The sequence below is a fragment of the Pogona vitticeps genome, chromosome 6, assembly GCF_051106095.1.
Source record: "Pogona vitticeps strain Pit_001003342236 chromosome 6, PviZW2.1, whole genome shotgun sequence".
Taxonomy (NCBI): Eukaryota; Metazoa; Chordata; class Lepidosauria; order Squamata; family Agamidae; genus Pogona; species Pogona vitticeps.
Window position 1 is genome coordinate 102,929,792 of NC_135788.1, and position 16,264 is coordinate 102,946,055.

At 41.9% G+C, this 16,264-nt stretch overlaps 1 protein-coding gene across 2 annotated transcripts; it reads left to right on the forward strand.

Annotated features, from left to right (window-relative positions):
- The first annotated feature begins 1,085 nt into the window (after positions 1-1,085).
- Positions 1,086-8,074, forward strand: LOC110070265 (olfactory receptor 6B1). Of its 2 annotated transcripts, none has more exons than XM_078378041.1 (2): positions 1,086-1,159; positions 6,186-8,074. In XM_078378041.1, exons 1-2 carry the CDS (start codon positions 1,145-1,147, stop codon positions 7,182-7,184), a joined length of 1,014 nt encoding a protein of 337 aa, XP_078234167.1. In that variant the 5' UTR covers positions 1,086-1,144; the 3' UTR covers positions 7,185-8,074. The 2 variants fall into 2 exon arrangements, with proteins under 2 accessions (XP_078234167.1, XP_078234166.1); XM_078378040.1 differs by having other exon boundaries at positions 1,092-1,159; positions 6,183-8,074.
- Positions 8,075-16,264: the final 8,190 nt, after the last annotated feature.

The following is a 16,264-nucleotide window of genomic DNA, read 5'->3' on the forward strand; positions in this document are numbered from 1 at the left end:
GGCTGAATCCCACCACTGCTTTTACATATCTTACCAGTCAGTTATAATAGCTGGAATTAAAGATATTGCTCAATTGCTTTGTAGCATCTAAAGGAAAAATAATGAGAAAAATAAGAGTTACCACAAATGCCTTGTCCAATAAGCATCGCTCACGTCCAATTAAATCAACTAATTCACTAAAAAGAAGGCCCAAGGGACTCCAAATAAAGAAGTGCCATGAGGTTTTTCTTCCAAATTACAGAGATAAGGAAAACAAAAATAAAACAGAACCACATTTAAAAGGTTGGAAGTCTCTGAGGAGACAAAACTGTTTGTTTCAGCAGGCTTTTCCCCCTACATGCTTTGAGACTGAATGCCTAATAGAATTCTCTACAGAGGAAATGTCCAGAGAAATTGTGTCTCCTCAGAAGAAGAATAAATACACAAAAGATGCAGACAGAGTATACAAGCTGGAATGCCAGGCATATTTTGGAGTCACATGTTTGGTGAAAGAAATGGGAAATTACCATAGGATTTATTCATATCTAATCTAGCTCTCCTGAAATGCTGAGGGAAGAAGTCAAAGCTTATTTGAAGGAACAAAGATATTTGTGAAAGATACTCAGAGAGGGGGAAAGAGAGAGAGAAATCTAGGAGTGTTACAAAATCATCAGATTGGGAGCTTGACTTCTCTCAGGACCTATTGTAAATATTCTGCTGGTTTCATAACCTACTGATGGGATTTTATGTTGATGAGTAGAACCATCATAAAACTGGTTAGGTGCTGCAGAATATGTTCCAGAAGCTCTCCCTATGGAGGGTCCATCACATTTCACATATAAAGAAGAAATGGAAATAGCTTTACTGAGACTCTTAAAAGCCATAAACAATCAGACTAGACTACATGGCTCAGACCTTTACAGCTCTCTGTATGCCAGAGTGAGACAGTCAATACTGGGAGGTACTACCATCAAATCACCTGGAGCCATTCCCTCTGAGTTATTCCCATCTTCCCACTCCACTTCGGTGTCAGAGTGATAGTTGCTTTTTGCTGGTCTAGGCTGACTTTGTGACTCATTGAACTCTTTCTCTAACTGCATCCCAGACAGCATTACTTGGGAAGACCCCTGACCACCATGTGAATAGAAAGAAGGGGGAGCAAACCATGACGGATATGCAAGTAAGTATCATGTGTTGTTATACTCACACTACAGACACTAGCCCTACTACTGTGTTAAAGTATCTGAGTGAGCACATGGTAAGCAGGTGTCAGGCAGAATGTGAGCAAGTGGCAGTGAAGAATAGGAAGACAGGGCTATAGTGTTTCTTGTGGGCTCCCCGTCATTCCTTGTTTCTTTGGGAGCCAGGGAGATTGGCGATTCTAATTATTCTGAATCTGTTTTGTTTTTACTCTTAACCTTTCAGAACCTATCCCCCCGAAAATTTCAGCACCTTGGATAATGCATTTAATATTTGGACTAAAAACCATCACTGCAAAATTGAAATCACCAGTGTTAAATTAAGATCTAGCTGTCAAGGCTGTTAGCTGTGTTGCATGAATTTGTGCTGGTGGTGGTGCAAGCAACCGTCTTTTTCTTCTGCAGCACAATGCCTTGTGTTGTCACAAAGTACTGCATATAAGGCTGCGGTGTAGAAAAACACCAACACTCTCTCACCCTGTGTTTAATTTTGCATTTGGGATAGGTGTTTTAATGCTAATTTTAAAAGGATAACGTAGAGTTTCTTCATATTTCAGTTACCTTTCCAAGAATTTCTTTGTCTGGACTCTGATCTCCTATTATTTATTCTGTGGTCTAATGCTTATTTAATTACTTACACGTTGAGGTACTGGATCTACAAATTGGATAATGACCAGGACTTAGTCTTCTAAGAGCATGTGACAGATGAGATTCTTGACAAATATTCCAGACCAACTAGGAGTAAGAGATCGTGTCAAGAGGTTTAGTTCCTCAAATGGTTGTGTTTCTTGTTCACTGCTGCATACTGAATACAGCAAGATAGGAGTTGTATGTTCAGGTTACAGAGTCAAAATATCACTCAAGAGCAGGAGTCAATAATTTGTCACCCTACAGATGTTGTTAGAATGCAACTCCTATCAACCTTCACCATTGGCTATTCTGGCTAGGGTTGATGTCCACTTACAAAATTTGAGAAGGCCACATATTGCCCATTAATGTCTGCTAGAGAAAACTTTTGGGCTATTCTGAATTCTGGAAGTCTTGCCAAAAAAGGTTGACTCCCTTTGCTTTATTTGTACCGATTAACATACCAAATGGCACTAGTGAGGTTAAATCATGGGAATGATGTTTGTTTTCATGTATAGTTTTGAGATAAGTTTCTATTCATTTGTTCTCATGTGCAGTTTTGAGAGTCTTTTCTGTTCATCTGCTCACTTGAACGACACTCTTTGAAAGGACATGAACGTGCTTTTATAGTTTTCACTCTTTTGTTTCCAAGTATTGAAAATCTGTCAGTGAATGTTGAGTGGCTATGTCTCACAGAGCCTGTTATTTTGCTTGTCTTATAATAATAACCTTACAACTGCAGAGCTGGAATGGATCCTATGCATCATCCAGGCTCTGTCACAGCAGGGAATCAAACTCCCAACCTCTGGCTTCACAGCCAGAAACCTAAACCACTGAGCTGTCTTGAAATATTATTTTATGTAATTGTTACTCCATAATAGAACTACGAGTAGCTTAACATTATTAACTGTAGGCCATCTGTTTAATACTTAAAGGTATTGGTACTTGTGTGTGTGATTAACTGGTGCATCAATTTCTAAATGTCTTGTCAGATTTACCTCAGTCTCAGTTTTGACTGACTGAAACCCTCCCCCCACTACTTTTGGTACTTTGCCACAGGATTTTGGCCAATGAAAATAATATACAGTCAGAACAGTCTATTTAAACTTTGTTAAACTGGATGTGTGCAGAATATCACCTACCTCTCAGCAACTCTGCATGAACCTTTTTCAGCAGAGTGGAAGCTGGAAGAAATATGCTCAAACCCTGTCCAGAAGAATGTGTATCCCAAAAGCAGAAAATGTTTTGGAGGCTGCAGTAGACTTGAACAGAGCACAACATGAAAACTGAGGGAACGGCAGGGAGAGACTTTGAGTGTAGTTACCAGTCTTGAACTCTGAGCATTGAACATTGTCTGAAACTGTGTGGATGATGAGATCAGTGCCTAGCTGGAACATGAAACAGCTCTTTTGGGAGACCTCTGGGTAGTGTGGGCGGCATATAAATTGAATAAATAAATAAATAAATAAATAAATAAATAAATAAATAAATAAATAAATAAATAATGCTAATTTTAAAAGGATAACGTAGAGTTTCTTCATATTTCAGTTACCTTTCCAAGAATTTCTGTGTCTGGACTCTGACCTCCTATTATTTATTCTGTGGTCTAATGCTTATTTAATTACTTATACGTTGAGGTACTGGATCTACAAATTGGATAATGACCAGGACTTAGTCTTAATAGACTCTTCAAATTTCTCTCACTGGTACCATCTGCTGAAAACAAAGCACTCAAGGGCGCAATACTTACATACACTTCCTTTTGCCTCCCTGAGAACCGCATTCACACAACCTCATTTCCAAACCATGCCAACTTCTGTCTTAGACATCAAGTACATGAATGTCCCTAAGCATCTAAGGCTGTGTGTTTGCGGAGCAGGTGAGATAGAGGATGTTGTTTGCTATTTACTTAACTGTTGGTTCTGTCAAAACCCTAGAGAAAAATTCCTGGGAAACATTTTTGCTGGCCTACAGGAGGAAATCCCTCAGATAAAGGTGGGCAGGTTACTTTCAGACTGTAACCCATATGTTACATACAGAACAGCGCTGCTTGCAAAAGCGATCAGAAACATCGCACTAATTTCCTGAGAGCCATCACAATCAATTGTGCGGGAGACTTCCAGATATGAAGGGTCACCCATGGGTGTTCCCCTGTTTTTCTCTCCCCCCCCCTTTTAAAAAAATCTTTCCTCCTGTAGATAGGCCTATTATTATTTTATATGTTTGTGATTTCATCATGATTTTACATGATCATATTTGTATCTCAATCAATTGTGATGGCTTTTAGCCAATACAATAAACTTAAACTTGGAACTTGGAGTTACTTATCTGGAAAAGGAAGTCACTTATGTTAACTTTGCTAATAGGATCATTAATTTCTTCTGAATGTAATTAACAGTGATTGAAATCCTCTTGCTTAGTGCAGTGAAGCATAACTAAAGTATGGTCATTGAATTAGTGGGAATTTGATGAGTGAATTCCTCTGTAAGTTCTATTGATTTAATGAGCAAATTCTAGTCATGACATAGTACACCAAGTAACAGGATTTCAGCCACAAGAGGTTAAGACCTCTTGGTCTGATTGACCTCTCTGTTTCAGGTTCTGCCTCACACTCAGTGATGGCATATATGCATTGCAAGTGAGTTTCTCATATTTCATGCAGTGCTACACCACTACTATTACAGGTTCTGATGGTAATACTCATCAGTATTTGTTACTAAAGCAGTAAATCCAGACTTAGTCCTATTTAAAATGTTGAAATCAATGAAACCTATATTAGTCTTCATGATTAATGTAACCCCCATTATACAGCACCAGTTGATATATAAGTATGGTCCAGTAGCCTTGCATGCTTCAGAGTCTCCTGGATTTTTGGAAATTCTTATTGAATTAGCCCAAGAAAAGAAATTATTTCTTTATAACTATTTGTTCTCAGTTAATAAATATGGAGGCAGACGGTGCATCTCCCAATTTGAAGAGACCCTTGTCCAGCAGACCCAGAACCAGCAAAATCAGGGAGCTGTACAGGGGACAGATTATATTTGTCTTCAGTGTGGAAGGGACTGTCACTCTCGAATTGGCCTCCTCAGCCACACTATATGTTGTTCCAAGTCCTCCATACAGAGCACGTTACCATAGTCTCTCAAGACTGAAGGATGCCTAATCTAATATAATAATCTAATAAATATGATGCACACAGTCTCAGACTTGAATGGAACAAGAAAACAGATCATGTTATTTTGCTTAATCATTGAAAGACAGCATGTACCAGCTTATCTGAGATATTTATAGATTTTAAGCTAAAACTCATTCAACAAAATATTTTATTTAGACGATATTGGGCACCACAATATCTGTTTAGGAAAGCTCTGAACCAATTGTCTAATGGTTGGCTCTGTCATTTTTTCGAGGTAGGCCTTGTTTAATGCTATGGCTATGTCTAGTCGTAAGCTCCTTTTGGAGAGGAGTTACTACTTGCATTTATTTTGTACTAAACCTTTCTTTGATCTTTGTTGATGTTTATGTACCTTTAACCTATATACCTGCTTTTGGGAGATTAACCACTCTCCAGCATAGATGGATTGTCCATGCTCTTACAATTGCAAAAGGATAGATTTTGCAACACTGGGAGAGTTAAATGCACACCACCAGTAATCCAGTGGCCAGATGACCCTACAAAATCATCAATATATTAATGTATGGAGTAATTTTGATATTTTGAAATCTTTCATAAAAGCCTGTGTATAGACACTACTGTATTGCATTTTGCTTTTTATTTTTCTCTGTTTCCCCTTTTTCTTTCCCCTTTTCCTTTGCTTTTTCAATATGATAATGTTATGTTTAAACCTATATTTAAAAAATCAAGGATGCTCTCTAGACTTCACTGTGAAAAAATAAAATCTAACTCCTATTGTATTCTCAAAGGCTTTCACAGCTGGGATCCAAAGGTTGTTGTAGGTTTTTCAGGCAGTTTGGCCGTGTCCTGAAGGTTTTTCCCCCCTAACGTTTCACCAGTCCCTGTGGTTGGCATCTTACTACATGACACCAGAATACAGACAGAGTTCTAATTCCTGTCCTCTGAAGATGCCAGCCACAGAGACTAGCGAAACATTAGGAAGAAAAACCTTCAGGACATGGCCAAACAGCCCGAAAAACCTACAACAACCATCTAACTCCTATTGATTGTTGCAGATCTACTCTAAGTATAACTAAGTCTAGACCCAGCCTAATACCTTCAATATGCTTTCATCAATACACCAGAGAAATTAAATATAGCTTACAGGCACTCTTCACACACATTTGGGGGGCCAGCCAGATTTTAAAGCTTATATTTAGGTATCACTCCATGCGCACCTATGACTGTGGTTTTTATCCTAGCAGCTGTTTGTTCACTGGATGAAGCAACTGATGACAAAAAGAGAAAAAGGCAATGACACCTTGGTGGAAGAATTCCTCCTCCTAGGCTTCAAGTCTGTTCCTGCACTGGAGAGTCTCCTCTTTTTAGTGTTTCTAGTAGTCTATATAATAACAATAGGTGGAAACATCCTTACAGCAACAATAGTTCTGATTACGCATCACCTGCACAAGCCAATGTACTTCTTCCTTGGGAACTTATCTGTTTTGGAGTCCTTCTACACGTCAACAATTCTCCCTAGGATTTTGGTCAGTTTCATTAGCCACTACCATGGGATTTCTTTCACTGGGTGTTTTCTCCAGTTCTATTTCTTTGGTTCTCTTGCATGTACTGAGTGTTATCTCTTGTCTGCGATGTCCTATGACCGGTATTTAGCCATATGCAGGCCACTACATTATGTGACCATTATGAATGGCAGGTTGTGTTTTCAACTATCCTTAGCTACTTGGATAACTGGCTTTGTGGCTTCAGCATTTACGACATTCTTTGCTTCACAACTAAAATTTTGTGGTCCCAATGAAATTGACAATTTCTTTTGTGATTACTCACCATTGTTACTGCTTTCCTGTAGTGACACTCAACAAACAGAAACATTGATGTCAGTTTTAGGCTCTGCATGCACAGTGCCACCACTGCTGTTGACCATGGTCTCCTATGTTTGCATCATCACCACTATTTTGAAAATCCCTTCAACTACAAGTAGGAGAAAAGCCTTCTCTACTTGCTCCTCTCATCTTACTGTGGTCACAATTTTCTATGGAACTCTGATCATTGTGTATATTTTACCAAAGACCAATGCACTGAGAGATATGAACAAAGTTTTCTCTGTTTTCTACACAATCCTGGCTCCCATGGTAAACCCCTTCATCTACAGCCTGCGAAACACAGAATTTAGGGTGGCCCTGAGAAAAGCAGTTTGCAAGCTTGTGACTTGGAGAAGAATTCAAAGAATCCAAGTTCCATAAAGAGTGCTTTTTTTATGTTCTGGGTTGCAACCCATAGAGTTCTTTTCTTGGAAGGAGAGTCAACCAAATCAATAAAGCCCTTTGGAATAAGTAACAGATTTGTAAATTTTTGAAGTTAATATGGTAATCAATGACACAGTTTACATTTTAGATTTCTTTCGTGATGATCTAAAGGGCATTCAGAAATCTGAACGTGCTTTCATTGCTTTCTTTTCCAGCCTTGGGAAATAATTGGAGACTTCTAGTGTTCCATGAAATGGTGGCTTCATTTCTAAGTCCATTCCAGTAGAAATTAAGCCACAATTTCATGCCACACTGAAAGTCTCTAAAAGCGACCTCTTGTTAAGAGACTGATCCAGTCTGCCAAATCAGATAGCTCATTTTAGAGGTGTTAACTCCATGTGGCACATTTAAACAACGGAGATAACCTCTACTCTATGAAGTATTAGTTTGAGCGTTAGGTGCAAGAAATCTTAAGAAAAAGAATGAGGATGAATCAAATAAATGGGAAAGAAATGCAGCCTCTTGAAAATATATGAGGTAAATCCACACTGTTCTATCAAGCTACATGGCAGTGAGAGCTAGAAACAAGCTCGAGAGTCCACATCTTGTGGCAGATCCCTGGTTCTCAACAGTGAAAGAAAACTGTTATGAGTTGCTAATTTTCAGCCAAGAGGTTTACCCCTTCCATACGGAAGAGGACAAGGTATTGTGTCAAAGAATTTCATGATCTCAAGTAAGGTTCCCTCTAACGTGTGTGCCTGTATGGGCACACATGACTTTGTCCCTCCTCTGTGCATCCACAGTGATTTCTTTCAGACCTTTTGGTTTCAGTCATGGCAGAACCCCACTCCGGGGGGGGGGAGGAGTCACATGCATGTGGGGGAGACGTCATGCATGCAAGGTTCAGAGTCCCACCTAGTGGGGCTGAAAATTGGGGGGGGGGGGAATGTTGATCTCAAGCCAGACACAACCACATCCGCACATTAGTGTGACAAACCCAGACCTACTGGGATATGTCACACAGTTACACTAAGCTGCCACCAACCATTCCCTACAAGAAGTCACACAGACCAGGGATGGATTTTTAAACAAATAAAGAATAAGGTTTATTTTAAATACACACAGGGAAAAATAAACAATCAGGTGTATAAAATAAAGTAACGTGGCTTATTTTCACACACACCAGCATACAGTTTGGTTCACCTAGAACCTTTAACTTAAAGCACAGACCCTGAACCCATCAGTTCTGGCTAACCAACAGACCCCTGAACCTTTCAGGTTGGTACTCTGACACACAGTAGTACCCTGTCAGACACACAGACTCCCACAACAGCTTCTTCTTCCCCAGCTGCTGCTTCGTCCCTCCCAGTGTCTCACAGTCTGTCTCAGCATCTCCTCTTCACCACACAGGCATCACATATTTATACAGTACAGCCCCTCCTCCTGATGTCCCGCCTTCCACTCCCCATAGGATGGAACTTTCCCTCCAAACCCATGACAGACAGGTAACATCAGTGCTGTTATGTAACACCTCCCCTCTTTAAAAGTTGTTTTGTAGGGGGAAAGCTAAAAGTGCTTTTCACCAAAAAAACAACCTGCATAAAATACACAACAACATTTATACATACCATATAATACTTACATATACTTACACTCCAAGTTAACCATAGCAAATATGCATTTAAACATTTTACCATATACAGTACATCAATTTACCTTTATTAATACCAACCAAATTCAAAACCAGGTACATTTTAACTTTTTGTTTTCATTATATACATATAGTCCATGTTCTTTCGCCGTCTTCAGTCTTCAGGTCTTCTTGATAAGGCGTCAGCAACACAGTTCACTGACCCTCTGACCACCTTCACTTCAAAGTCATAGTCCTGTAAGTTCAAAGCCCACCTCATAAGTTTGCTATTGTGGGTTTTCATCGTCTTTAACCATTGCAATGGTGAATGGTCAGTACACAGAATAAAATGTCTTCCCCAGATGTAAGGCTTGGCCTTCTGGATCGCGTAGACTATGGCCAGACACTCCTTCTCCACGGTTGCCAAATGTCTCTCACCTTTTTGAAGTTTCCTACTCAGGTAGGACACTGGATGCTGGTCACCATTCTCATCCTCCTGGCACAGAACTGCTCCTACCCCGCTGTTAGACGCATCGGTGTAGATGATGAACTCCCGGTCGAAGTCTGGAGCACGCAGGACAGGATAGTTGATTAACGCCTCCTTCAACCTCTGGAACGCCGCCTCACAGTCGCTGGTCCACGGGATGCGGTCATCAGCCTTCTTCCTCGTCAGATCGGTCAGCGGAGCCGCAATCTCGCTAAACCTCGGGATGAACTTTCTGTAGTAGCCCACCAACCCAAGAAATGATTTGACTTTTTTCTTGGTGTTGGGTCTGGGCCAATCACGAACAGCTTCTATTTTGGCCTCCAGGGGTTTTATCACTCCTCCCCCTACCATGTGACCCAAGTATTTTATTTCTGGGCTACCCAGCTGACACTTGCTGGCCTTTACTGTTAGCCCTGCTGCACTTAACCTCTGCAGCACTAACTCCAGGTGTAACAGGTGATCTTCCCAGGTATTACTGAAGATCCCTATGTCGTCAATGTAGGCCACTGTAAAGTCACTGAGCCCTGCCAAGGTCTGGTCCATCAGCCTTTGGAATGTGGCTGGTGCATTTCTGAGACCAAAGCTCAGGACTCGAAACTCATAGAGACCAAAAGGGCTGCAAAAAGCAGTCTTTTCTTGATCCCTGGGATCAATTCTTAATTGCCAATATCCCTTTACCAGGTCCAATGATGAGATGAACCGACAACCCCCTATGGTTTCAATCAGGTTGTCTAGCCTGGGCATTGGGTAGGCATCAGGAGTGGTTACACGGTTTAATGTCCTGTAATCAACACAAAACCTAATGCTCCCATCAGGCTTGTCCACAAGGACTATCGGAGAGGACCAAGGACTAGAAGAGGGGACGATTATGTTCTCCCTCAGCATTTCGTCCAGCTCCTTCCGCACCTTGTCCCTATAGGGTCCCGTTACTCGGTATGGGGATACTGCCTGCGGGGGTGCATCCCCTGTATGGATCCGATGCATCACTCCCTTCACTATCCCCGGCTTGTTAGAAAACACCTGCTGATATTTACTAAGCAGCATTTTTAGTTCTTGCTGCTGGTCTTGGGTGAGTGCAGGACTGATCTTTACCTCCTCTGGGTTGTATTTTACTTCCCCTCTACCCTCCCAGAAGGGTAATTCAGCTTCCTCACTCTCAGCTGCTTTTATCGCGAATAAAACCCTCTGTTCCCCTCTGTAGTAGGGTTTTAGGGCATTCACATGAACCACCTTCCTTGCTTGGTTCTCCTCCTGCTCTATTAGGTAGTTCAGGTCTGACATCTTGGAAATGACCCTATATGGTCCTGCCCATTTGAGCTGCAGCTTATTCTCTCTGCAGGGCCTAAGCCAAAGCACTTCCTCCCCTGGGTCAAAGTGCCTCTCTCTAGCTTTGCGGTCATACCATGTTTTCTGTTTGATCTTCTGCGCTTGCAGGTTTTCTGCTGCCAGCTCTAGATTTCGCTTTAGGTCATTCATCAAGGTGTCTATGTAAGTCACAACGTCTTGTGGGTCATCCTGGGTGATCTGCTCCCAATTTTGTTTGATCAAATCAAGGGGCCCTTTCACCCTTAAGTGTGCAGCAGACATGTCAGAGTGACCCCTTTGTAAGATCATGGGGCAATACTTTTCAGGTACCACCAGCTGACTTCTGATCCCATCTCCCCCTTTTGAGATATTCCTCAGGGTCTCTCTATATAAAATCCCCTTTTTCTCCAGAAATCTCACTGGGGTTTCAGGTGTTAGCTGGGCGTCAGTCACCTGTTCAAAACACTTTTGGAGAGTGGCGTCTGCCTTTTGCTCCTGTCCAAATCTGCTGTCTGTGGTCAAGGTTTCCACCACAGCTTCTGAACTCCCCTCTGCTACCGTCTCTGGCTCATCATTACCCCCCTGAACTGTCCCTGTGGTGGCTTGTGAGCGTGTAATCACTAGCACCCGTTTCACCTGTTCAGCCAGGTCATTTCCCACGAGCACGGCTGCTGGCAGAGTCGATGAAATCGCTATCCGCCAATCTCCCCTCCAGCCTTGAAAGTTGACAGGTACCTCTGCTACTGGCAGAGAGATTACCTGCCCCTCAATCCCTGCCACCTTTATGCTCTCATTTGGGATTATAAACTCCCTAGGGATGATATCTGGATGGCACAGGGTTACCTGGGAACAAGTGTCCCGCAGCCCCCTATACTGACGGTCAAGTATTCCTACGTCCACCCCTGCTGTCTCAAACAACTGAGAATCTGTTTTTATCAGCAAGCAGCGCTTTACCTCCACAAGAGGACCATTTTCCTCAGCCTGATCAGCAGAGGTAGCTGTTCCAGACTGAGTAGTCATGGCAACAGGCTCCCTCTGTGACAATGAGCTTTGCTCCTTCTGGACACAGAACACAGCTTTTGGCTTGGTTCCACTAGCATTCTGAGGCACCATTCCTTTTAGCTGCTTTAATTTCTCACACTCTGAGATCAGATGACCCTTTCCCTGACAGAAATAGCATTTTCTGGTGTATTTTGATTCTCTCTCCTCTTGTTTGGGTTTTCCCTCCAAATTCTGAGGGCTTGGTTTCATGCCTGAGGGCTTCCCTTCACCATGGGCCCCTCCCCCTTGCTGGCTTTTCCCTGGTCCCTGAGAGTACTTGCTGTAGGTTTCTTTGGGTTTACCTACAGATTTCCCCTCACCCAAGGGCTTTCTTATTTGGGAGATAAAATCCGCGATCTCTGCGGCTGCTGCCACAGATTTCGGTTTCCTTTCCCTCACCTGGAATTTCAATTCCCCATGCAGGACTGAATAGAACTGTTCCAGGGCTATCAAGTCTTTAAGCTGTTCATAGGTCTCTGTTCCCTCCTGCGACAGCCATTTCTCAAGCAGCCTCACCAATTGGGCCCCCACTTGGGTAAAAGTCTGTTCTGGCTTCTTGGTGAGGGACCTGAACCTTTGTCTCAGCTGCTCTGCATTTATCCCATGTCTTGCGAACACCAGTTTTTTAAACTCTGCAAAATCTTTCATCCGTTCCTCAGGCATCTCGGCATAAACCTCAGCCAGGCTACCACTGATTAAAGAACGCATGATGGTCATCTTCTCAGTTTCCCTCACTGAGAAGTCCACAAACGCTCTTTCCACTAAGGAAAAGAACACCTCAGGACAATCTCCCTTGTGGTACACAGGGAATTTCTTCAGGTCAGCCTTAGACAGTTGGCCTCCCTCAGAATCCCTATTATTATTATTGTTCTGGTTCTTCATTTCCAGTTTTCTTAATTCAAACGCCATTCTTTCTTTCTCCAGAGCAATTTTCTCTCTCTCTCTCTCTATTTCAAATTGCCGCTGTTTCTCTCTTTCCCTTTCCTCCATTTCCCTCACCCTCAGTTCATGCTGTTGGGCTAGGAGTAATTTTCTGAGTTCTGGGTCCTGCTCTCCTGTGCTGTCACCTTGCACTGAGCCAAATTCATCCTCAGAACCTTGGTCAATCTGGGGGTCTTTCACTTCACCCATGTCTGTTACTTGACTTCGAGTCAAGGGCATAATCCCCCCTCAGAACAGGCTGCTTTAAAAAGTCAAGCCTCAAAATAAAACGACCACTTTTTTCCTTCTTGCCTCAGAACCAGCTCTCCTAGAGATTGCTGCTGTTCTTCAGCACTAAATTTGCAACAGTATCGAGTCAGAGCCTACCCCCCTCTGCTGGGCCTCTCAGCTGGCAAGCTAGCTCACTGTTGCTACGCAGTTTTGCCTCAGCGTTTTCCCGCCAAAATCAGGCTGCCTCAGAGCACCTTAATCTAAGTCTCCCCAGTTGGCACGTTCTTCTACTAGTGCACCTCCCCGTGAGGTACACCTAGAAGATTACCTACGCGCCTCAGACTGTCCCTGACTAGACCCCCCTTGCTCTGGGCACACTTGCCAAGGCTTTGCTGGACCGCTGGACAACTGGACCAGTCGTATCCCACACGCTGGACACCAATCAATGTGACAAACCCAGACCTACTGGGATATGTCACACAGTTACACTAAGCTGCCACCAACCATTCCCTACAAGAAGTCACACAGACCAGGGATGGATTTTTAAACAAATAAAGAATAAGGTTTATTTTAAATACACACAGGGAAAAATAAACAATCAGGTGTATAAAATAAAGTAACGTGGCTTATTTTCACACACACCAGCATACAGTTTGGTTCACCTAGAACCTTTAACTTAAAGCACAGACCCTGAACCCATCAGTTCTGGCTAACCAACAGACCCCTGAACCTTTCAGGTTGGTACTCTGACACACAGTAGTACCCTGTCAGACACACAGACTCCCACAACAGCTTCTTCTTCCCCAGCTGCTGCTTCGTCCCTCCCAGTGTCTCACAGTCTGTCTCAGCATCTCCTCTTCACCACACAGGCATCACATATTTATACAGTACAGCCCCTCCTCCTGATGTCCCGCCTTCCACTCCCCATAGGATGGAACTTTCCCTCCAAACCCATGACAGACAGGTAACATCAGTGCTGTTATGTAACAATTAGTAGCTTGTCTCTTCCTAAATATCTATTCTTTTCATGTTGTTACTGTCCTTGGATTAGAAATTGAGACCTTGTTTTCAGTGTCCTCATTTCAAATTCTAATTTTGAAAGCAAATGGTTTGATCCGGTCTTCCTTACCAAGGGTACCCAGCTATCCAGACTCCTCATAAATCCTTGGCTTTTCAAATCAAATAATCTTTGAAAATATTAACATTTTGACTTCTCTTTGATAACTTGCTGCTCTGACTTATCTTCAGTAATTGCCCCATTCTGAATTTAGCCCAAAACTTTGGATGTCCAGGTCTGTTGGAGAATGCTATGCCAAAACAACCCTTTTCAGTATTTTGGGATGCATTTTATTTATCTGTCATTTGTATATTCCACACTTCCAGGACTGAGAAACTTCTTCAGTATGTTAAGATTTCTCTCTCTCTCTCTCTCACTTTCTCTGCTCCCAGCACATTGGCAACATCCCAGTCCTTAGAAATAAAACAGCATACACAACATTTCTCTTCAGACTATGTGCAGCAATGAAAAACAGGTCACATATTTGGCATGATACAAACAAAACAATGTGAAGTACATAACAGACAGAAAGCAAACTTCTCTTTTTGATGCTGACTAAGAAGAAAAGTGCTTGTTCAAGGGAATGAATAACAAGAGATTTTGTGTATGATAGAAATGTGTATGAACGGTATAGGTGGTGCTTCTGTATTCTGTCCTTATACTCTTATTCACAGAAAATACTATTGTAGGAGAACTTCATGCTCATGCAGAGCATCATAGCACAGACAAAGCATCAGTTTACCTAATCAATTGACCAAAGGATTGTTCCCAAAAAGGAGATGTCTCACATTAGAAAAAAAAGGACACAAGTCTGTCTGAATTTAAGTGGAAAATTATAAGTAATTACTATAATAATATAAGTGCATGGTTCTCACTATAGCAATATGTTTGCTGCCCATTGGTTAAATATTGACTGTTACAGCAATTGCCCAAGGACAATAATGGAATGAACCACAAATTATGTAGTCTAAACACACACACACACACTGTAGTCCCATGTACACCATTAATTAATGTGATTATTATTTAGAATGCACTGAAGTAGATAAATGGCAGACACTCCAGATTTCTGACAGAGTATCCACACCTGTAGTTTCTGATGCATATGTGGCATTTATCGACTGATATGCTGGGACCTGTAGTTCTTTACAGAAATGGATGCTCCGTGAAGACTTATGGAGCAACACAACCTCATGGTATAGCATCATTCTATGGGGGCTTCTGGTGGGTGGAGAAAATAGTGGGCAAAATGCTGTTCACACCAGTGTAGCATAAAGTTACACCAATATAAATCTGCCTAGTGTTACATCCAGCAACATGAAACAGTGCAATTCACTTGCACAATTAGTCAAGCTCCCCCAATGTGACTCATTGAACCATGTTCCAGCAGAAGTGCTTCACAGATAGCACTTCCACCTTGGTGCTGTCGAAATTCCCATGGGAGCAATGCTGAGTCACACATGTGCAATTATGCAGTAGGATTTTGCCCCATAACAACCAGTTCACATGCATCTGCAAGAACGATTCACAAGACAGGATGTCCTGATCCATGCAATTCTCAGGGATTTACTGTACCTTGAGGTTGAAGTCCATAAGCTGCGAGAAATTTTTTTTAAAGCACCCTGAGTGATAAAATAAGGACAAAAAAGAAACAGCACTCTACCAAACAATTATCAATTGGGACTGTCCCTAGTATACAATGGAATGCACATACAACTATTGCTTAACTCACAATTCCTTGTCTTACCTTATGTGTAAAGTAGCCACTGTCACTGATGGTATGAAATGACTCAGGTCTTTTGCAATCCGATATATATATTCCTTGCTCCTGAAACCTATCCAGGCAGAGTGGAGAATCTTCCCACAGAACATCTGCTGAATGTGATCTTCCTAAGGTAACAATATGAATATACTGTAGCTATTTTTGCCTCTTGCATTGTATCCATGTTGAGGTTGGGTGGCTTGCAGTGGGAACTGTTACAATGAAATTGTGATATTATAATTGCAGATTTTGTAGTTCATCTATGGTAATAGAGGTACAAGTGTAACTGCTGGAACAAAAGACAGGACATACAATTCCCTCCCTCCATATCCTCATGTGCTTATTTATGTGTCTACTAGGAAGATCAGGGTACCTCACATCATTTCTGAAAGACAACTTAATTTTTTTTAAAAAAAACCCTAATCTCATCATCAGAATAGGCAAGAGGGAGAAAGAGCCAATGCATCTAAGCTTTGTTTGGAAACTTCTCAGAGGCAAGTGGCTTACAACTAGGGGTAGCCAGATGCAGCAGTTCCTACACTACTGATCTGATCTATAGCCTTGATGGGCTGGTTAAGAATTTGACAAACTTCTTTGAGTCTACTTTTCAAAGAAATAGTATCCACACACTACACCAAAACAA